The sequence below is a fragment of the Chiroxiphia lanceolata genome, chromosome 2 (assembly GCF_009829145.1).
Source record: "Chiroxiphia lanceolata isolate bChiLan1 chromosome 2, bChiLan1.pri, whole genome shotgun sequence".
Taxonomy (NCBI): domain Eukaryota; kingdom Metazoa; phylum Chordata; class Aves; order Passeriformes; family Pipridae; genus Chiroxiphia; species Chiroxiphia lanceolata.
Window position 1 is genome coordinate 69103656 of NC_045638.1, and position 25310 is coordinate 69128965.

General features: G+C 33.8%; 1 protein-coding gene across 4 annotated transcripts in view; it reads right to left on the minus strand.

Moving 5' to 3' along the window:
• Window positions 1-25310, minus strand: part of NBEA (neurobeachin) — a 477681-nt gene that overhangs the window by 184179 nt on the left and 268192 nt on the right. For all 4 annotated transcript variants that reach the window (XM_032678783.1, XM_032678782.1, XM_032678781.1 and 1 more), the window contains one exon: window positions 2721-2845. In XM_032678783.1, coding sequence (XP_032534674.1) covers window positions 2721-2845 — 125 coding nt within the window. The remainder of the gene's footprint in view (window positions 1-2720; window positions 2846-25310) is intronic.

A 25310-nucleotide genomic window follows, 5' to 3' on the forward strand; every position in this document is an offset into this window, starting at 1 on the left:
CATAGAAACTTCACTGTAGCAGAATTTTTTTGAGATAATATTATTTTCCAGGAGTAGATAACATAGCATGTTTCCTACAGAAAGAAGTCACTATTAGCTAAAATAACATTTTTTAAGCATTTCAAGGTAGAATTTAACCTTTTTTATTACTTCTTTAAAACAAACATGTAGATCATAGACATAGTTTTAATTTCCGAGACTCTTCTATTCCTTAATGATAGCAAATATTATATAATTACAGTCTCCATACATCCAACATTGACTCTGATTTAATACTAGAGTAGCTGTGAAGCACTTTTTTGTTTATCAAGGTCATATCTTTATGGCTGCACAAGCTCAGATAAATCAGGTGTTAAGCAGGCGCATCTCCAAGGAATCTCGAAATTCTCTCATCTGCAACCCTCAGCCTATCTTATTATTTACTGCCAAAGAAATGACTGATTAATTTTGTCATCTTTGCTCTGTGATTTTTGCTCAGCTGAAACTGCCTGCCCTCTTCTGCAATGCCTGATCAGACCTATTTAAGTTGATGCCTTTGATCGTAGACACTGAGAAGCTTGCTGACTTAGGCTTTGACTAAACATTCCTCCATTGCAATATTTATGCACAGAATCCTAAATGATAACTGACAGTCAATGTAGATAACAAAAACTTTTAAGATGTTTTCACTATTCTACTGATACTCAAAATAGCATTACTTGTACTAGAGGTATCAGTCAAGATGAAAAATTGAAACAAAAGCCAAACAAATTTTGCTTTGATGAATACTTTATTTCTCAGAAACAAAGTATCTGAGGTCAGGAAATAAAATTTGTTACTGGAAAACTATGCAGTATGATTTTTTTTTTTTAATGCTTTAAATTCTTTCTGTAGTATGATATGCTCAGTTTTAAAAGCTAGGGGCATTTTACTATCAAACTGTTCCAAACAAAATTACCAAAACAAAGCCAATAAAAAAAACCAGCCACAATGAATGTTAAACCCTATGGAAAAAAAAGAAATCTGCCTCTAGCTCTTTATTAATCACATTCCAACACCAGAGGCTAAAAGTACATCAAACTGCACCAAATCCTTTTCACATGACAACCTCATAAATTATTCAACTCATTAGTAACACCAAGAGGCATAAAAATAACATCAGTGTTAGGGATGTTTTCTTACAGAAAAAGGTCAGCTAAAAGTTTCACTATTAAAATCCAAAAGCTTAAGCCTCTGAAAAGTAAGTACATCTAGATAGAAACCATGAATTATAACTTTAATGCATGCTGGTTTAAAATTCCATGTTAATTTTAACAGATATGAGAAAAGCTAGAATTATTTATTTTAATTCCGCAAACTTCAGTCTATTTTAATTTTTATTCACCACTACGTTTGATGTGCACCACCTGTGTACACACCTGAGCTTTAATCTTCCTGTACGCTGAATGCACTAACAGGTGTTATATAAAGTCTGTGCTTTTGATGATTATTTGCCTTTCAAAAGCAGCACAGAAATTAGTGCAGTTTTGTACCTACCTCTCATAAAATCTTTATTTTGATGTTTTAGATGAATGTGGAGAAAATAACCCTTTGTCAAATATGAAATAGTACATACCACTGGGGGAAATGGCTTCCTTAACCCAACTCATGAGCAGTTTATGACTTGAAGTCCTGCACACGATAGCCTTCGTGTTTAAATAAGTATTAAGTTACACTTGCTAGTATACCTGCACACACAGATATTAATTCATATGTCTAAGCTTGTTTGAATCCCAACTATTTGCTTCAACAACTGCAAAGTTGGTGAAATGTGTAGGTCACACAGAATTAGCTTTATATCTATCATATTCAGAACTTCCGGCAACATTAGCCTTTGGCTACACATCAGCTGAAAGGTTCAACTTGCTTTGTGAATGATTACTTCCATTTTTTACTCCTAAATGCTAACAAATCATAGCATTTTCTTTTCAGCATTACAGATTCAAAAAAAAAAAAGACAGAAAACCATCTTTGATATGTTAGAGAGGTTCGCCAGCTCAAAAGTAAGAAATAAATTTGCTTTAGATTTTTTGAGTATTCAGACTCAAGTTGCTGTACAGAAGTCACTAACATATGAACTTGTAGATGATATAAGGGAATTTGTAAGCATGTTCCTTCTTCCTCTTTTATACTTCATCTACATCTCCATGAAAATCAAACATCATCTAATTCTTCAGTTCCTGAAGCTTCTATGTAGTCAGTTCACTACTCAAATCACAAGTTATCCTTAAAAATAAATATTTTAAACACATTCTTACACATTTCATGATTTGCAGGAAAAAAAATACTTTTGTCTGAAATTATGCATGCCAGAATAAAAATTCTGATATTTTTTTAATTCCTCATTCATGAAAGGTCTCCAGTGGAACTGTTATGACACATTAGTTTGATGACCTAAAAGTTTTGTTCAGTCACTCTGGAGAGACAAGTTAGTTGCTTTTACCAGTGTCTCAAAATTAGTTTCTGGGAACGCTAGAGAAGTATTATGTGAATCCCTCGGGGATCAGAGAATTTAACAGCCCACAAGCTCAAGCCTTCTGGTTCATTACAGCGTAAGAATTGAAAGAATCATTTTTCTAAGAATATGTTGTCCTAGGAATTCTCAGTACTGTCACTAGAAAAGAAGGGACATGATTCTCAGGGATTCATGGACATCAAGAAAACATCATGAGCTATATTTTTAAGCATGAGCTAATACTGACCATATTCCACAGCAGCTTTTAGGAGAGCATCAGCATGAGTAGACCCAAAAGCATTACGAACAAATCGCCTCCGTCGGCGCAAATCATCTTCCCAGTAATCCAAGCGCCAGAAGTCATGCAGTTGGCTAGAAAATAAAGAACACACACATCAGCACCTACCATGGCTTGAACTGTATTTACACGCATTACAGTATAATTTCACTGCTGCTTTTCCATTTCGGGTATACAATCTTTTAAAACCATTTATTACTAACACTTACAATATTCTAGCATTTCTTTACATGCATTTATATGTTATAAGCCCCAGTACTGCCTGTCTCAAAATGCTCTGCCCGTTGCTAAAAACATTAATCACACTGAGCCCATTAACAAATGCAGCATCAAATTACAAGTATTAATGGCACAGCTTGCTTTCTTTTACAGTGTTTTTAACAAGGCTAGTAAATCATAGAATGGACCTCAGTGCAAATAGTTTGCAATTTAATGACTATGGTCCCTTAGCAGACTGAACTTAGAAGTATAAAATATTGCCCACTTGAATTTTGTGAACTATGATTAAACTAATGTGCTGAAATATTCATTGAAATAATTCCCTACTGCCCCTAGCAACCTGAGAAAATTGCAATTTTATTCATTATTAATAACACTGAATTAGAGCAGAAAAAAAGTTCCACCATGTGGTAATTGTCTTGGTAAATTATTATTCCAGCTCTAACAGAGTACTAAGGATGATTTTATAGCTTCCAGCTAATACAAGCCATTAAGAACCATGGCCATCTTTGTGTTACATTGCCTTTTATATTAAGAAGTATATTAAACTCCTGTAGAGTGATACAAACCATTGTTAATCTATATTAAAGTCAAAACATACACATGTATAATCATCTGGTATTTGACTTTGTTTCTAACAAAATGACCAGCTCCACTTTAAGACGACTTCTTGATCTTATCAACACAAACCTTCTGCATGTTTTTGTAAGATATTTGGGCAAAGCTGCATTTTAAGCCAACATTTTAAACATGTTTTGGATCACCCAAAATGTTTGTGGATGCATCCTTATCATCAAACTCATAATTAAACACTATATCCTTATATCCTTAAAATTATTCTGCAGATCATGACCTTGCAGACCATAACTATGGAACCACTGCTTTGAATCAGTCATTTTCAATCTATTTGCAATATTGAAATACTCTGGAGGTGCATGGTCAAAAGGCAAATTAAAAAAAAAAAAAAAAGTTTTTTGCTCATGAATAAGGGCTATATCTTTCCTGGATTTTTCTAGGTATTACTTCGGCCACTGTTTTCTATATAGCCTTAATTTTGAGAAGCTATGTGCTGGTAGCCACTTCCAGAGGAAAGGAAGAAATATGTTAAGGTAGAACAGACCTTTTCTTTTTTTACAGTCCAGTTAACCACTTTTTTAATGCTTTCATGAGTTATTGTCCGACTTTACCACTAATGAGACCTGGATCAGTTCTGGAGGGCAGAGCACCAAGAGGAGTGGATCTAGCAGCCTAACTTCCAGCCACTTACAAACTTTCAGATGCAGCACACCATAATTTTTAGTCAACATTGGTGGCTTTTGCATTCCAAAGGGCATTTTCACTATATGCTTCTTGAGTTTGTGTGAAGGTCCTACTTTCATTGCTGCCTTGCAGAACAGGCCTTTTACTTATTTAAAAACAGTGAGGAGGCAACTTCAGGAGTTCAGTGGGAGCTGCTTCGTCTCTGAGAGCAATTCAGAGCACCTTGTGTAAAGCTGAAGCAGTGCCTCTGAGCTCCCAGGTGAGAAGATGCAGCATTAATGGCCTAGCCTATGTCCTATAGAACTATCTTGCCATCTTGAGTACCAATTATCTTTGGTAACTAAAATAGTTTACTTTGGTTTTGTGTTATAATACAGTTTTTCCTCACAGATGTGTTAGTCTGAAGTATGTGTCCATCATTTCTCCTCCTAGGCTGAGCATTGAGTAATTTTATTGTGACTGTTAAATCCTCTTGACTCTGATGTGATATAAATAAAAAAATGGGCAGAAAACTGCCCCATGGTTTAAAAGGCAAAGTTGAAAGTCTCCTTGTGCACTCTCTGTCTGTATTTTAAACTGATGATATCAAAGATAATACTAAAGGCTTCTTATCATAGTGATTTTTTTGAAAGGCAAGAAACTTTCCCTTTTTATTTCCATTTAAGAGTAAGTCATAATGGAACAGGAGTACAGATACTAATGAAACTCTTTTGAACACAAGAGTTCTCTGAAATGGTATGTGTCTTGACAGTACTAATAAAAAAAGACTCTTAGGTTGATAAGAATGATACAACTATGTAAGAAAACATTTTTATGAAATTAAGAAATATTCAAAGACTAAAAAGCCTACATTTTTAATTTGTTCTGTGTTTAATCTGATAATCCATTACTTTGACCAATCAGTCTGAAGAATACTGTATATTCTCAGCTAAAAGTAAACGAGATTTTAAAGCCACTATTTTAATGAAGTGCTAAGTATAGAAGTGATGAAATTGTCAGAGGATTAATTCTATTTGAAGTTTGAAATGTATAATAATAGCGCAAAATTAAAATTTTGAGAAAACAGAACACAAACATTATTCCTAATCACAAATTATATATATGGCTTTTTAAAACAGAATGGAAATTTCTTCCCACAGTTTTCTATAGAAGTCTATCCTACAATGTTATTAAATACTTCCAGATACTAGAAGATGGTATCTCAACCCTAAAGAAAAGGTTTCTGAATCTTAACTAGTTACTCTAAGATTTATTTTTGACTCTTTGAGCAACATCTTTAATAAAAAGACAAGATACTTTTCCTACATTGTTTTAGAAAGAGAGCAGACACCTGAAAAACTGATGGCTATACTTACAGAACGTTTTGAATGGTTGAGTTTCATCATCTGCATTATAGATAAAAAAAATCTGTGGGATTTTCCTAAAAAGTTACATTATTACATCTCTGGATTAGATAAAAAATACTAGTAAGTAGAAGACTGTAGCCACAAGTTCCAGCCTAAAACTAAGAATTTAGCCTGCTTTAAAAGCGCAGCGCTATGGACTGAATCAGTGTTAAATTGTCTAGCCCATAAATTACAGTGCTTCAGAAATACTTATATTCTAATCCTGTGAATATTATTTAGGCTTTAAGATTTTTCAGGACTTTAGGTAGCTACTAGGTAGTTCTAAATGATGGCTGTAAATCAGCAGAACTACATTTCTTATTATGTACTAGGCACAAGTCAGTCCTAGAAGACAGCACATCTGCAAATCACCCATATCACTTTCTGCTACAATTCATTTTTCCTAGAAGTGACTTGACTAAATCAAGTAATTTTAGTAATTTATTTCTGTGACAAGTACAATATTTCAATAAGCTTTACTTTACTTAATAATGTATATTATTAATAATCCTTATTTCTACAGCCAACTAGATTATATGTAATTTCTCATTGCTCCATATCTTATACCAGTTAAGTGACATTTTGTATCAGGCTTGTTTGAATGAAGAAGTGCATATTAAGCACACTGTAATGAATTTTTTTTAAGAACTAAAAGTTTATAGCATCATTCATGAGCTATTTCTACAGACTTCAGAAAAGAAAAAAGAAATATATCTATATCCCTTCAACTGAACAGTTATTTAAAATGCACCCTAAAACACATGACTCAAGGAAGTCCACACCATGAGTTTCACTGTCAAGATAATTTCATTATAAACTATAGTATCATCCAATATAAACCTTTCTCATCATAATGAGGACTGGCATAAAAATAGTTATATTACAAGGTTACTAACAATGAAAAATTTTATTTGGAACAGTGTGCATGCAGCAACTTAATCCCAAATTTCAGATGTGCAGTATTTCATACATAGAAAGTACATGTTTTAATGGAACAAGCTCTATTTTATTGCAGTTACTGGAGGGTTACAAATTCTGTTTCACTGCCACTGTCATCATCAGTTGCTTGATGTATATGTTCTCCTCCTTCAAACAACATTTTTCTTGTTAAAGGCCAGCACAGAATGGAAAGGCAAAGAGGTGTTAGGTAGTCAAGGTGGACTTCGACAAGTTAGAACAAACAACTTTGAAGTCTCCCAAGTGCTCTAAACCTCAGATCTGCCCAGAATTCTGCACAACAATCTTACAATAATACCAAACAACTCTTCCATATATTTAGGGACAAAGATTATCAAGATAGACTAAAGTGTTTCAGGGAGCTCAACTACCCTCTTGGAGGAGAAATTGTGAAGTGCTCTGCCATCAAAACAACTAAGAGGAATGTCAGCAAAGTTCTTCCTACCTTTTCACAACATCTCCATAGCTTGAACATTTAAAAGACAACTTCTGAAAAGATTTTCTGCTAACTCCTATGGCCATTGCTGCAGTGAAGTGTATGAGAATTGTTTCTTTAACTTATGAATACTAGCTCTCCTAAACAGCAGGCCTTTGTCCACCCTGTGGGCAGTCAGCATCTGTGACAGCAGCTTCATGGCTGTAAAACCCAGTCCCTTGTTCATGTACAAATGCAGTTTGCTATATGTCACTTATAGCTACAGCAACTAGAGGAAAATATGAACAGTGCAGAGTAGCAGCACAAATGTCTATAAAAGATCCTCAGACTGCAGCCCAAAGGACGGGTTGCCAGATGGAAGAGATTAAGTTTGAGTATGTTAATGAAGAGGAACAAGCCTGCAGGCATGGGGGGGAGGGGAAAAAGTTGTTTTGAAAAAGAGGTGGGTCACAGAACTGGAAGGATCTCAGAGAATCCATAGTCTTTGTAATACTGGGAAACCACATAGAATAGGCAAGGAATTAATGATCTATAATTTCATGAATTAGTCCTGGTTGCTTTTTATGTTACATATTTTGAAAAGGAAAAATAAATCTTGTCACAGTGTGAAATTCTGTGTTTTGGAAATGAGAAAAATAAAGTATATTTGGAAAGTATACAGCATTTCCCTAAGATAACATAAAGACCAGAAAATCTGTGACATTAAAAAAAAGTAGGTAAAAGAAAACTTAAACCGCAAAAAATAAAAATTATTACTTATCCAACATTCATAACAGTTAAAAAGTACAAGCCAATATATAAACCTATTTGCCAGAAGATTCAAGTAGCAAAAATCTTCTGTAACAGCAAAGGAGCCAACATTGTTCAGAAGTGGTATAGCAATATACAGTCACTGTTTTAGAGTGAAGGTTTTTCTGAATCTGCTTGAATCAGACACAGCATTTGCTGATTTTATCAAGATGATGAAACAAGCATGCAAATATAACATTCCATATTATAATGGCTAAAAGAAATGCCTTGTTGTACATTAATAGAAACAAATATCAGAAACATCAATGAACATAATAGTTACTCCAGTAGTTATTCCACACACACACATAAAAAGATTTTTTAAGTTACAAAAATTACATAGCTACATTTTTCTTTTTTTCCCGGAATAAAAACTAGAAATACTGAAAAATAAGAATAATACCAAACAAATAAAATTCAGAATTGTCAGGGGAGATGAGAGGTATTTTTGTACCTCCTTTTTAGGGCTGCCAAAATGTGAAAAATTAAAATGAGAAGATACATCAGACAGGAATGACTGGTGGAATTTGAGGATAAATGTAGATGAAGTCAGAGCCCTAAAAATGAAAAAAGGATTTGATAAAAAAGTCTAGAGTTAGGCAGTGAGGAATTAGAAAAGTTACAGGGTCTAACCAACAGATAATATTAATTGGAATAATTACACTGGAGCAGAAATGGAACAGAAGGACAGATTAAAAGATTTCTTCTAGGAATATTTTTCATCATCTGGGAAATGGAAAACCATAAAAGGTTTGAAATGCAATTACTGAATGGTGAAGAAAAAGCAGCACTGAGCAGGAAAAAATGGAGAAGTAGTAGAGAAACAGAAATGTGAGAAGAAATCCAGTGACCATGGAAACTAGTGGAAGAGAAACAAATGTGGAAATGGATGGGAAGAGAAATAAATCCATGTCAATCATGCATGGATAAATGGATGAATAGTGGGTTATCAAGAATACCTGTTAGATATTCTATAATATTTTGAGACTTGTGAACTTGAGCTAGTTTTGTTTAAGGCAGCGAACTCTAGAAATCTGTGAAGTTTTGGACTGATCTGTGGAGTTCTGTGATTACTTTATGAACAGAAAAAGGGAAAATACTTCATTTCAACACAATTAATAATATATGCAGCACAAGTTACCAGCAGATTACATACCAGTTGACCCACAGGTTTCCCTGCGGAGATTGTGGGATAGCTAAAGTTTTTAAAAGAGGAAATAAAAAGTTTTGAATTGTTTACACCTGTGAAGGATGGCTGCAATTCATAAACCTGCAAACTTTTACAGAGATTGGTATTTGTGTGTTGCTGCTTTGCGCGGTTTGGGTGGAGGAGAAGGGTTTCCATGCAGACTTCAAAATAAGGGTGAAATAGAGCACAGAGGAACTCAAAAGTAACAGCAAATACTACCACAGATCATCAGAATAGGAGCAGCGGAGTCACCTTCGAAAAGCAGAGGGAAAACTGCCGACACAGATTCTCTCCTATGATTATGTTACTAACGGTCTTGCATTAATAATGAAGGACAAAGCTGAGAGAACAGAAAATTGGCTACAAATGAAAAGAGAGCAAAAAATATCAGAAGATGACTATCGATTAGACATCCACCAAATTCATGGAGAGGAATTTTCTAAGAACTGTTTTAAAGGGTAACATCCTTGCCAGAAAAGACGGAGCGTTTTATACAGCTTTTATTTTCTTCTTAAGGGACTAGGAAAAGGTATAGTTAATACACATTCTTAATGAAACTCTCCAGCTCCAGAAACTCTGTGACTTAATTTCGGTGAAAAAATTGAGGACACTGAAGCTCAAAAGACAAAAAGTAGAAAGGGAAAGCTGGAAACAGAAATCCCTCCCTTCGTATTAATCTTCAGTTAGAGGAGATGTTAGAAAGGAGAGTAATGTCAGTAGATGTGAAAGGGAGGCTGTGACAATAGGGATGTTTCTTTTAGCTATGGTAGTACTTAAACCACAAACTTATAAGGCAGTTAATTCCTGAGATTGTGGCTTTTAGTATATTACATAGAGTCTGAAGAAACAAACTGATAATGAATATACAAACAAACAAGGACTAATAATTTACTGATTGCCTAGATTAATTATAAAGCTTAGAATGAGATGTTAAATCCGGAATGGCTGATATATTATTAAATAGTAGTAAACTTATATCAAGAAGCAGTAGTTCTAGGGAAATAAGACTAACCATGCATAAAGCTATATGCTTCATAACAAAATATCAGTAACAACTGAATGCAACTGCACCAAACTCTAGGAATAATAAATTGTACTCCTAGAAACACTAAAATGAAGTAAATTTTAAGGTTAAAATTAAGACATATTATCTTTAAAAAAAAAAAAAAAGAAAGTGGTTGGAACAATACTCTGTGGCTTAACTCAGATGTCTGATTTGAAATAGACATCTGTCTGATGTCTATTTCAGAATGTGTTACCATCACTCCAAAATAAGAAGAAACAAACCCTCTAAAGCCCAAAAAGCCATTTTATAGTTTCAGATAAATGAAAATTTGGGTAAAATTCACTTTTGGAAAATACCTTGAAAGAACATAGAGTGCTTTAGAATATTTTTATTTTTAATACTTTTTTTAGGTCATGCTATCTCAGCACAATGGGCACTTAGTAAGATTTCATAAGTATTACCATGATGGCACAGTATAACAAACTCCAAGATGGAATAAATAGTGTATTGAGTTGCCTCCACCTTTCTTAAATGATTGCAAAAAAGAGACAGATAGTGTGGCTTAGACTAGAAGCATGATTGTAAATGGCTAAAATTAAGTACAATGTATTCTATGCTAAATGTGCAGCTTTTCTTATTCAAAATGTAGAAATATCTCACAGGTTCACTGACACAAAACTTGATCTACCAAATTATCACCCAATTTAAAAAAAAAAATCCATTTACTTTATATTTTGAGTACTGAGTTTGTTATCACATCTGAAATAGGCACCATGACATTAGCATACATATTCCTGCTGTTAGGAAATACAACATGAAAATAAAATATTTGGAGAACTTATTAATTTAGAAAAATGAAAAAGAAAAAATTAAGCATTTTCATAGGGAACTTACAACGTCATAATTTTTTACCAGGAGATTTGAGCAAAATAATATTTTCTGATTTAAATGGGTTTTAAAACAAAATTTCCATTAAATTCTTCTACTGTTTTTAGAAGCATATAACCTGCTGGTAGCAATATTATTTTGTTTCTTAAGCACATTATGTGTCAAATTAAAAAAAAAAAATAGTAGCATGTGTCTTCTGAACATAGAACCAGAAGTTCTCATGAAATAATATGACTTTCTGTCAAAATTGTCTGGAAAGTATTCTGTGATTTTACAGCTATAATCCATAAAAAATCAGATAAGCATCTCAGAAAATAACTTCTTTATCTTAATTTTAACACAGTGAAATGCTGATTTAATAACTTAAATGGAAAAAGTTTTAGGACAACTATTAATTTTGCCATAAGGATGCTGTTTTTTGAACAAAGTTAACTTTAATAAATACAGTCCTTATGATACTACCTAAAATAATTACAGAATTAAGTTTTCTTTGTTTGTTTGTTTGTTTGTTTAAATCAAGTATTCAATTATAGTTCATTCCTTGAGCTTCAAATAAATATTCTTCCAGCAACAACTGTAGACAGGATTCATCTGATAATATAGATCACTACTTCTGTTCAGCTTTTCAACAACAAACATGAAAGTGCCCTTGAGTAAGCATAGGGACTCAATTCTGCCAGGGGAAGGTGAACAACAGTTTCAGAAAAACCAAATAAACTGGTGTTATTATCACTGGAAAGTAAGATAGTACATTACACAACATAACTTTCTTGTAGTTATGTTTTGCCTCTATGATAGCATTTTGTTGTCTGACTCATTTCTTGCAGAGAAATTAATTAACACCCCCCCCAAAACAACACCCCCAATCTCAACTCCCCGAAAAACAACACTTGCCTGTATGGGGTCTTGTAGTATTATTTGCTTGGTTCAGCTATACTACTGAAAAGGGAAGACTGAAAACAATTTAATTCAAATCTCACTGAGACCCCTCTTCCTTTGCCTCCTGCATAAGTACCAACTACTCTACTTACGTAGATGATAGGATCTTTTGCTCCTGAGTGAAACGAACACAGTTAGATTCTTTAGGTAGTTCTTTCTACCTTTTCTGAAGAGAAATTAAAAAAAAAAAACCCAATCCATTTTCTCATTGAATTCTGAATGACGATAATACCACTGCATTAAGAAACTCCAAAAAACAAAGCTGGAGGTTGGGATCCCTCCCTTGTTTTTAATGTCACCCCCATACAGTCTTCATCAGCACAATGAAAAAGTTCTGAGATTTTGAAAATGTTCTGATGAAGCAGGGACATTTTACAAGAAAAACAATTTACTTTGTATTTCAAGATCTTATCTATCATATTAAAAATATATATAGGGACAGCAGGGTCCTAGCTTCTAAAAAAAAAATCTGAGCTTTTATGACTTGTCTGCAACTCTAGAAGAGTTAAACAGTAGCTAAAATTTGGTTCAGTTTGGGTTGCTTTGCCTGGGCAACTGAAAAAACAGTTTTCAGATTTCAAAGTAGGCATCCAAAGTAAAAGAGCATGTTGAAGCTCTTGAAAACTTTGGTGCCTCGTTAGCTTACTTAAAGGTCAAACACTAAAGGCTCAGACTTTTAAGTAGGGATAACATATGTGACTGCTGATGAGGATGCTGTCCCAAGTGTCTGCTCCATTCCAGATGCACAGATTAAGGCGTCTGAATTTCTTGTGAAAGAACTCCTGAAGAAGTTACTGAGCATACGAACTACAGTCCAGTTTCAAGACAAACCAGCAATGATGTAACAAAAAAATCTAGAGCTGTGCTTTTAACAGAAACAGCACGGCTGAGGTAGACAGCTAGGACTTGTCTCATTAGTTACTCCTGTTTGTAAGTTATGCCTCTAAGGCTGTGGCATCCAGGAATAGAAACTTAGTCTCTCAAAATCTTTAATTAGAAGAAAGAGAAAATGTTTTAGTTAAATATTTTAAAGTGTTATTCTAAAACTAAGACACACAGCTTTATTTTTATATATAGTATTTCTTAAAAATCCATAATGAATTACTCCTTCAAACCTTGATAAATTATTCAAGCTGCAACTGTTTAAAGACAGCTAACTTATAAACCTGGCATTGAGATGAAATAATTAGCTTCCTTCAGGCCTAGCAACAGTAATCAAAATCTAACAAATAAATAATAAAGTTTTACATAGACAATTGTTTAATTGATATCATGCAGAGCTGTTTATTAAAATGCAAGTCTAATAATACCCTATTTAAACAGAATGATTATTTTTGCAAAATGCCTTTTCAGGCTTGGTAATTGGAAGTATCTGAATTCAAAATTTAGTTTGAAGTTTTACGTATCCTGAAAGTTTTTTTGGGACAGATTTCTCTTTCTCATAAGTATCATCCAGAAGTACAGCATAAGTTAAGAGAAAGCACACATTTAGCTTTCAACCTAACATTGTTCTTAAGAGCTGAAACAAAGACATGCTGGCTCAGTTAGTGGATATGTCTTGTCTAGAGTATAAATAGTTATTCCTATCCCCAAATGCAACTTGTATTGATGAAATAAACACTTGCCAAGTAGCATGGCCATGAATGTTATACAATTTTTAATAGAGACCATGTTTACAATACTATCAAATAAGTACTGAAGTAACCTTAACTTTGATCTTTTTTGTTCCTGGGAATTTTTGTGAGAGCTAAATGCTAGCTTGGCAAGTAAATCAAAACTTTTCTATATATACTTCATTTCTGACAGTCAAGAGGTTCTTCAGAAGTATAGAAACAGTCTTCCATAAAACATCCAAAAATATATCAGCATGACTTAATGATTTATTCTGGGCTCTGAAAATCTCACAGGAGAAGAAGCAGACATGACCAAAAAAAAAAAAAAAGGTGACATCAAGTTACAACTCCCTTGTTTTCTGCCTTGAAATAAAATCTCTATTTTTGTGGGTTTTGAAAAAACAAGAAACCAAGGATTATATGCTTTAAAAAGAATTTTTGCATGGAAAGTATATGACAATCCATTATTCTGGATATACTTTTTAATGTTTTACTTCCTATTAGCTACTTAATCTGTTAGGTAATTCTGTGTGATAGTCAGGAAACACAGCTGGTTTTTCCCTTGTCTGTAGCACAAACTGACACCAGTGGGAAGAACTGCTAAATCACTCGGAAATATTATTAATCTTTTATATAGAAAATGAATGTAGAGTTTATTTTCATCTCATGACTTACAGAACTTTTGATTAAATAAATAACTCTAAGTCCTAGAGTAGCTTTTGTCTAGTATATAGACTTTACTTAAGCAAACAAGGCAACATGTGACTAAGTCAGTGAATACACACATCAGGCCTGCACTTTGTATTGCTCAAGAGCTGTTATTTTTTTCCTAATGTTTAACTGAACTAGCATAAGGTTCCTTGTCCTATCAGCAGAAGACGAAATAGTTAGTTCTTTCCTCTATATTGTTTTGCCTATGGATATTTATAGAATAAGACCTTCCGTAAGTCTTTCTTTTTCCGAACCATCCAACTTAAGATGCTTTAGTCATACTCATATAATCATTAATTTGAAGCATCCTTGTCTTTCTGTTGATGTTCTGTAATTTCTGCAGTTAATGATGTGGTTCCAAACTGCACATACAAACTAAGGTACAAAATATATTGGATCTACTACTGTTCTAATAGCAATATCCTCTCAGTAAAGCTGAATTATGGAAAAGAAATGAACAGATCTTTCTAGTTTAACAGTAACTCTGTCAAAAGTTTCTTATGGGGTTTTGAGGGGAAAAAAAAAAGGCACGCAAAAAAAGTGTTCCTGTTAAAAGGAAATAAGCATTCTGCTTCAATTTATCTTATCCCTTGTAAAATATATGTAATAATTCCATTATTTAGCTTCAGGGAGAGCTTTGGAAAATGACACTGCACCATCATGTCTACATAAAATGCTATGAAAATACTCTAGTTTTACCTTCCACCACACTTACAACACTGTGTTATGAATTAATTCCTGATCTGAGCAATATTATCTCCCAAACAGGCAGTGTAACTCAACAGATTGGTAATGAAAAAACCGTTAACAACAACTGCAGTATATCTCTGACTGTAGTGATGTGGTGAGCAGTGAGAAACAGTATGATTCAGAACTTATTCCCTATCAGTAATTGTATCCCTTGCAAAAATTTGTTTACTTGATAGAAAGTCTTGAGCCTTTGGGCAGCAGCAGGACTGTTGGTCCTTACACAACCAAAACCCCAGTGCTGATAGCTCATAAATATCTGTGTAGCCCTCAGCACAGCCAACACAGTAGAAAAGAAACACGCTAAAAAAATCTCACACTCAGTGAAACACAAAATCCAGAACCGACTCTCAGTCATACACTCTTCTCAGACACTAATTTGCTAGAGTTTTAATAGTCACAAACACATAGTCTCAGACATTTCCTCCCTTAGGTTTTGCTCTGCCATCACGCAAATGGCTGATGGCATGAAACCATTCAGAGTCTGCCTTCAGAGCAGATTCACAAGAAACACTAAAAACTCAGAGTACAAGGGGAAAACAGGAAACATTATGGAGGATTGCTGGTTGAGCTGCTAATAGCTTATTTATTTATAATACTTGGTGTTTTCACTACAAATGTTTATAAAAACTGTTTAGTGAACATCTCCAAAACCTTCATTTGACTGCAGCAAGCCTTTGAAATTAAGCAGGAAGAAAGCAATCAGATTAGACCATTGTTCTTTCTGATATTAAATGCCTTTCCGGTGTAAGATAAAAAATTTTGAAAGAAATAAAATAAAATCTGTGTTCTACTTTTGCTCCATAGGAGAATATTGACAGCATACCAAAACGCCAAAATAAAATGAGCATAATACAGTCATAATGCTCCTAAAGCAGCAGTAGACTCGGCACTAGGACTATATGGAAATTTGTAGGAAGATGAAGAGGAATCTCTTCCTGCTTTGAGAAGTCTTACACCCTGGATTCATTTTTTGCCCAGGAGTCGTTATGTGTCATTCAGTGCTCAAGGTGTATCCACAAGGGAAAGAATCACAGTCAATTTTCAAGTTATATTTGCAAGCAAAATATTTTTTAATTTGCACATTGTATATCAAAAAATGAAGGAACCACTATTCACTCTAACTACGCCAACAGCCAAAGGCACCAGAATGCCATTTACTATATAACATGATACCTGCAATCTTCCAGTGATACTCAAAACCTGTGACAGCAAATCAAAATTATTTTTTCAGGCTTTGCCAGTGAAGTGTTTATCTCTCAAACATACATATCAATAATAATTTTTGCCTAGACCATTACAGCTGATTCTCTCTGAGAATAAATATTATTTTACAAGAAAAGCTATGGTGGACACAGCAGGCTTTCCCCATGAATCACTAAAGTTTCATGGAATGAAACACTGTCAGCCTTTTCTGATGGTATTAGCTCATAAAACACTAATTGGAATGCGGAATGAAAGGGCTACAACCATAGAATTACAATCTGGCTCAGAACCAGGCTCATTTCTTATCACATTACCCCAGTTCAGAATCCAAGGCTTTAATATTTTCCCCCTTTTGAAAATATTGAATCAGTGTAGGACTGTGGATTTGGTAGAGGTAAGTTTGGTCCTTCCCAGCTGGCTTCCTATTGGCAATAAAGCCACAACCTGGCTGGCACATTACAGATGCAGGAGGGAGGGTGGATGGGGAAGGAGACATAAGCAAGCGCGTATGTGTATCATTCTCTTCTCTCTGGCTATTACACAAAGTAAAATAGCTCCAGCGGGAAGGATTAACAGAGACCTGCTCCAGAATAAGATACTGACTGCTAGAAGAGCCTCCAGGAAGGTGAAAAAGGCCATTTCAGAGCTCCACAGCTAAAGAACAGAGCCATAACTGAGAAGGATGTGACAGTGATATTTAATATTATGAATGGAATCAAGATGGTGAATCGGCAACAAGGACTCACTATTTCTCATAAGAAAAGACCGAGTGAGAACACAGAGTTATCAAGCAACAAGTTGAAAGCAAACAATGGGGCACTTTGTGTGAATTTCTCACACTACATACTCAAGGTATGGAACTCAACACTATCATGGACAGCAGAAGTTTAAATGAGTTCTTAAAGGGATCAGACATTTCCTTTCACAGATGGGGAAAAAACACCAGAAGTTATTAAACTCACGGATATCACCTCTGGCTCAGGAAGTCCCTGAGCTACAATTTGCTGAAAGCTGGGAGGATATGCTGGGGGAGTATCACGACAAAGTCACCTAGGGAAATACTACACTCCTCCCCTGGCCTCCTCTGTTGGCAGTCAACAAATATTGAAACAGTACACTTGTAATCCTATTCGTGTACTTTACTGTTATATTGTTTTTCACTGTTTTGGGGGGCTAATTTCCCACTGTTATTAAATAGACACATATCAACTAAGTTTGAGTCAATTAACTTTCTTCCCCAGGTTAACAGCAGTACTAACTCATGCCATCGCTCAGCTAACGAGCACATGATGTTTTCAGCAGGAGGATTTAGTCTCTGTAATTATTCTTTAGCAGAATGTAACCTTTGAAGGTGTTAATACAAAGGATAAGACATACTTACACATACTGCAAAATTCATAGGTCTTGAAATATAAACTAACTTCTAGTATAAAACTCCCCAAGTTTATGAGCTTTTATTTTTTTTCCAACGTCATCTTGTTCTTACATCCACTGCAAGGTCACAAATAGTATTCTGTAACATTTAAATAAGATGACTGATTTATAGTCTTAACATTTATTCTTTTGGAGTAAGTGCAGTAAATATAACTGTACACTATTAAGAAGGGGGAATTGATACAAACATGAAAGAAATTCACCAGGTTTCATCAATATTATGGTATTCTGCTAATATAAAAGAGAAATCACCCTAGCTGCACTGCAACTGATAAAATATAGAATTCATAATTTCTTTTATGCATATCTTTCATCAAAAATACTTTTTTTGTTGCTATTATTTCAATGGAGATACTAACAAAATCACAAAGTAGCTGTGCCAGACAGTACACTTTTTATGATACGTATAGTGTAAGAACATTTTGGAAGGAATGTCTACAACAACTAAACTCCATGGGATTAGACTGCAATGAAAATGTTATAAATAAAATATCTTCAGAATTTGAAAAAAGTGATTTCTTTAGACCTAACTGACAACTGTGAAAAAAGAAACGTGAATTTAACAAAAGGAAAAAATCAGTATGCTTAAGGCAGCAGTTGATCCATTTAAAACCCACCACTTTATCTGTTCTCTTTTCCTTTCCAAAATCCAATAAACTGCCATTATATTCCTTTTAAATGGTTCCATTACAAGGATTCTATAACAACAGACTAATCTCTTGATAATTATAATAAATGCCTGTAATCAAAGCAGGAACCATTTAAAATAAGGAGTAAGGCTGTTTTCCATCAAACTCAGTGTAGTTCTGTGACCTTTGCAGCATTAAGCTACATCATACACTGCCACCTCTAACTGCAACATAGCTTTCCTACCAATCTTGGTCAAATAAAAATAAAAAGGATGTGAGATGAATGGAAATATGGATTGACACGTGGTAAGAGTTCTTACTTTCCAGCTCTGAGCCTTGTAGAACATAAAAATCTCAATTCGTAAGATTCCAAAGGCTCAGTCGGCAGGATTCAGCCAGCAGCTCTTTGACAGGCTTCCCTTCAGGAGGGAACAGGGGAAGGAGCAGATTGATATTTTAAAAGATTGTGCTATGGCAATGTGAGCTCTATATCACTATTAATGTTTAAGAAAGTATTACTTTTTAGAAAGACAGGACATTTTATCACAAAATTCAATATTGTATTCACATGAACAAACAATGATTTCCAGAGATCATTTAAGAAACTGAAGGCTGATAAAATTACGGGAAATGACTCTATATGATCAGAATGGCTTTCATCTGCATTTTGTTAGACCCAGCATTGATTTCACTTTTCAGCTGTGAACAGCAAGAGGCCAGCTGTGACCAAGGGAGAGAGCAAGCAATGAACCAGGGTCACAATAGAGGCTGAGTTGTCAGAAATTTTAACACTTTTAACGACTAAATCTCAGCAAAAAAATCTTCGAGTTACAACCACTTGAAAATTATATCCAGCGGGTCCCACAAACTGTCAGAGAATAGAAGATTTAATTTATGACAAAGTAAAACCTTTGAACTCTAGTTATGTGAATAAACAGCATTATAAGGGGAAAACAAACAAAGCAAAGGAAAGTATAAAATACATTGCCTTCAAGGCAGAAACAACTACATTTTACTTCATATTCCCAGATGTGTTAAGGGGAAATTTATGACAGCATACTGAAAAGCAAGATTCCCATTGTAAAACCCTTCACATTTATTTAACTAAGCACAATCATTGAAAATGACCTTTATCCAAACCCTTCACAGCTGTCTTAAAATGATCTAAAACTATTGCCAGATTTTCTTTAACTAACATTACTTAACAAAAAGTCATTACCCCAGGGCCATATTATACTACTGGCAAGTAAACACAAATCCATTTTCAACAACGTGATACAAAGTTTTAATGAAATATTGATAACAAATGGAAAACTCTCCACTAAAAAGGTGCCAAACAAGACAAATCATCATAGTTTTCTGTCCTAGCAATAAATACTATTTTCTTATTTCTGATAACATATTTGTCACCTATTAGACACACAAGCAAAGAGAAAAATGGCTTAAAAAATCTTACATATAAAACTGCTATGAAATGAGGTGTCAAAATCATTTTAAATGAATCTGTTCTAGCAGTAAATTGTGAAAAGATATCCTCATCTGTTCTTGAAAGACATCACATCCAGAGTGTACATTACTCTATAAAATTAAAGGACTACTGATAATAAATTCATACAGCAATTTTCACTGCAGTACACTAATAATTTAACAGTGCATTAATAACATTTGGTTCCAAGACTTAAAAAGCAGTGTATCAAAACTATGAACACCTCAATATTTCTCCCTTTTTTTTTTTTTTTTTACATAAATACTAAACATTAAGATTAAAAGAGTGTTGCAAGAGTGGCCTCCTGCAGGTCCAGGTCAACTGACAGGGGTTAGGGAAAAAAAATTAATCTTATTTATGAATTCAGAACAGAACAGCTTAGTTTTTACAATAATAGTATAGAGCCACAGTTAATGTGGGTGCGTACTGTGGGAAGGGGAGGAAAGGACTTTATTAAGGGGCTGGTTAGTTCAGTAAATCATGGCTTTCAGATAAAGATGATTATGGCGGTTCCTTGATGTGAGAGGAGAAGGGTACAGGAGGTTCATTTCAGCACCAAGTAATTATGCTGACCCAGAGTGTTACCATTTATCATGGCTGAAAGATGACACTCACTCTTAGCCAAGGGAAACTGCTAGTCAAATGCTTCCATCTAGATCAATAGACACCACATTTTTCTACAGCCAAAAGTAATTATACAACAGCAAACTTCACAATCAATACCCACTCCAGCTAACTTATATTCTGCTGTACAGACATGAAGGTATGGCACTGTTAACTGCCACTGAAAACTACTGCATTTGACCCAAATTAAAGGGTTTCCCCCCACTACTATAATGGATTTTGCTCTTTTCTGAGAAAATCTGTATCCTGTTTTCTCTATCATTAAAAACAATGAGCAAGCATCCACACAAGTTGTAAGGATCTGCAACCTGCAGCTGAAACTGATATTCTTGTTATAATTTCATAAAGTCTCACTTAACACAAAATAAAAAAGAAAATCAGTCAATTAAAGAAAAATCAATCTTCCTAACCACTGAAAGCTGAAATAGTTTCTGAGGTATTAGTTTCTAAAAGCTGCAGTTGAAGACCTGACCTTTGTGAATTCCGGAGATCAGAAAACGGAGAAACATATATACCTGAAGTATTAAACCAAAGCAATTTTCAAGTATTAAACACATATTCATATTTGTTTACACAGAGGTGTACATATAGGATTACCAGCAAGCCAGCTAGTAGAAAAAATTAGGTTCTAAGAGTTTATATTTTGTTTCAAAATATATCTAAATGTCAGTTTTGACAACTGCTTTCAAAAAGGCAGGGTTTAGTCTTATAAACCAATCTAACACATCAAGAAAGGTTAGAGGGAAGAAAAAAATCACTACTTCAAGTAAGAAAAAAAATTTGACATCCAATTTTCAAGCTGATTTATCAGTGGAAAGCTAAAATTGATAGTTTGCCATTACTGGGTAGCAGGCTGTCTAAGAAAGCTGTTACAAAGCCTTTCATTTTGATTTAGCCACATGGATCAATACAAACCTATACTGTTTCAATTTTACAAATATTGATTTTCTGATATAGCCTCTGTGGTAGAACATTCATCACCTGCCATACTAAAAAATATTGAAATCTATTTTGTAAACTTTGATTTTCAGCAAAATATAGCATTCTACTGAGTGAAATCTATTTTTCCAGGTAACAGCTAATCACTGTTAAAATGTATTTTGAATAATATCCTTTTGCCTTTCCAGTTCAGAGTCTGACTAACACTGCTAATCCTTTAACTGGATTCATACCAAGTAAGATCATAAAACTTCCCTTTGTTTTCTGATCAAGTTTCTTGAGATTCCTTTCAGTTTTAAACTCGAACTTCAAGTTAAAATGTTCACTATTTTTCTTCCCAAATTTAGAACCACTTAATGCTTCAGGGAGGGCGATTTTTTTTTCAATATATCAAAGAAAAAACAAATCCTCAAAGTAGAATGAGCTATTTAATGAAACAAAGATCTTTATCTTACATTTACATAACAATACTCTTTACACAAGCATATTTGGTTTTATCTATCTAAGGTTTTCTGATCTGCTTTTTGTGCTAAGAGTTTTGTTGTTCTTCAGTATTCAAAACATACTATGTTTTATATGTTATTTGATCATATGTAGTTATTAATTTTTGCGCCAGCCCATTTAAACTGATATAAATACTGAATTCATTAAAAAAAAGTTTGATTTTTGAAGACATTTTTAATTGTACAGCTTTTCTTTTTCCGAATTATTTCATCCATCCCAAATATCTTATTCAATCCAAAAAGAAGCTTAAAAATAATTTAAAAGTTTGAACCAATTATTTACTTTCTTTACTCCCTTTTTTACCAATCCCCAAAAGACCCTTTATGAGCTGCTTAAAACATTTCTGAGTGCCACATTACTACTGGTAAATAGAGATATACTCTCCAGCAAGGGTAGAAATATGGAAAAGATACTTAACAAAGTTTCAGGAGGAAATACACCCTGGATAGAAGTGTAAAATAATTTTCTCAGCAGCATAAGAGAAATAAATGAGAAAACCCATAATCCTGTGTTGGAAGGACACAGTTCAGGGATGAGATTCAGGCAACACCCAAGAGGGTTTAGATTAGTAAATGCACATTCAGAACTGGTGCTGGTGAAACAATGCCACTCAGATTGCTGCTTACTAAACAGAAATGCAAAAAATTCTTAAATTATTGTTAGAAACTAATTGAAATTCCTGAAATAAAAGCAATATTTTCATAATGGAAAGACTACAATAAATTCCAAACGTTCTTTGTAAATTTAATGTTGCGAAACCAGAGTAAAATTTCTTTGTAGATTTAGGGCTCAATATGGATAGTCTTTTCTTTTATAGAATATGTTATTTTTAGCATTTGGATACTAAATTTATCTTCTCACGTGTACCTGAAATAAAATAATAGCAAACATCAAAATACCTGGATTTAAAAAAAAAAATAGTATCACAAAAATTCTGTAAGACAGAAAGGTGGGAGAGAAAACCACGGGAAAGAAACAGAACCATTCAACTGAACATAGAAGTAAGAACTTGCTAGTCAAATCAGATGTGCCTTTTCATCCTGTTCCAAAAATGCCAAAAACAGATCTTAAGTGCAATAGTAATGGTTTATGCAGCTAGAATGGACAGTATCTGAGCCATCACACAAACTCATCCTGTTATTATTCTGATGCTAATTCAGATGCCACTGATTTTTACCATCACAACAGTGAACAGAGTGAATCTGAGACATTGCAAAACCCAAAGAATTGCATATTGAAAGCATGTTTAAAACTAAAGCAAACCAGCACTAAATATCTTAAAACTAAATATAAAATGTAAATATAAATAATACAAAATTATATATTATATATTTATAATTTTATAATTTTATATATTTATATAAAGAATATAAATATAAAATATAAATATAAAACTAAAAATAAAATATTTTAATAAAGTACTATTTTTAGGGCTTTTTCTTCCTTCAACAGATTTTAAACCAATCTTTTAGCAAAGTACCATGATTCACGTATTACAGATGGGGAAAATGAGGCACATAGATAAAGACTGAAATGATTTATTCAGCGTTGAGGTGTCACCTCACTGGCAACACCAAGATTATAACTTCATTATTTAGGGCATAAAGTGACTGCTTTCATAGCTGAAGAAAGAATCTTGCTTTCCCATATGAACTATACTGTGAATCCTGAGGAGAGAGTGAGTGGAATGGTCAGTATGTCTTGGTTTGAAGTACCTTGAATTGCTGCTCTGATTTGTTAACGATGCTTATTAAATCCACTATTTCCACAAACATGTATATTTTCAAAAAATATTTAAAATATTTCAAGAAATTTGAATAATCATAATTCTAATCTCCAAATGTCATTCAGGTTTTAAAAAATACAGCATTTTGAAAATACAATAATGTTTATTACGTAACAAAAATTCACCTTGATGCAAATAACATTTAATAATTTCCCTCCTAATGGGGGGAAACGAAATGAAGCGGTTTTGTTTAATGTTGTTTTTAGGGAAAAACAGCGTTTTTGTGGTCTCTGGTTTTTTTTGGGGGGAGGGCTGGTTATTTTTTGTTTTGTTTTTTATTTATTGAATAAATAAAGAAAAACCTAGAGCATATCTTCTTGGCACTTAGGCTGCCATCATCTAATTGTAGTAACAAATAGCTAAAAAGACAGCATTTTTAGTGAATGTGTTTAAAGATCCTTTCTTCTGTTAAGGCTTTCCTGTATCTAACAGTATGCAGAACAATAAGAAAATGACCTTCTAAAAAGTAATGATGGTGATTATCCATGTAATGGTTGTAGCATGCAAATATATAGCAGCCATGTAAAGGAACAAAAATCAGGCAGCAACTTCACAGTGCTTAAGGGCTTCATATTTTACAGCAGCAGCATTAATGGAAAAGTTAATGTAGCATTGAATAACAGTGAGCTGCTCAGCTGCTGCTACTGCTGCAGAACATTTAGATCATGGAAATAACATATCATTTTTTCACTGCTATTGCTTTCTTGACCCACAGATAAACAAGTCTCACCCATCCTCAAAATCACATGCAAAATATTCCTGCATTATTCAGTTCCTTGACAAATATGCCCAATTATATAATCTGTAAGACTGAAAATGCAAATAAATAGTTATATCACAAAACGAAAAATAAGTAAGCAACAGTGCTGAAGAAAATCTCAAAAACTATACTCTGTGACTTAATTCATACTATAGGACAAATGCATGCATAAGCAAATGAAACAGCATTTTGCTGTACTTCTATCTTAATTCTTGATCTCAGTACATGAAATATCCAGATGAAGATGAATTTTACATTCCCTTATCTTCTTTATACTGGAGAGTATAAACTACTGAATGCACTCAGTAAAGTGGCAGTGAAAAACCTTTCCATGATCCAAGTCTACAGGAAGGTAGGAAACACCTAGATACTGTAAATGGAGGCAGGTAATTGGATTTAGATTGAATTGCACAGACAGCTGTGTCTAGGGAGAAATCTGAAGAAGGATCCACAGGTCTTGTGACTATAAATCCTGTAAACCATGTTCCCCCTTTGTTATTGCTCGCTGGTTCAGAAAAGAAATTAAGTCATTATGTAAATATAGACTAAATCTTGGAATATACCAACAATCTTTCCCTCCTTCAGACAAAGAACCCAAGAGCTCTTCTCATTTTTGATGCAAACTGTAAAACGTGAAGACATATCAGAACTTAGAATTTCCATTAGGAGATTAGTCCTTCCTGGAATTCTCAAAAATTATTTCAGCTCATAAAGGACTTCAAACTTTAATGTTTCTGCATTGATGGTGGATAAGCAAAATTTTTTTGATTTTGTTGCTGATTGGCTTTTTTTTACCATCAGAAGGAAAGCAAAGTGAAAAGAGGTGAGCATGGCTACGGAAGGGAGAAGATTCACCCCTTTCTTTTATGCTTTCAAAACAAGAAAAAAGGTGTTACTATATTGAAATACTGCTACTATATTGAAATATAGCCACTTAAAAAGTAATACAAATGCTTGACTGATACTTTATAATTTCACTATTGATGACAGATATGAGAAAAGAAGTTGGAGAGTAAGGACCACCGCTTACAG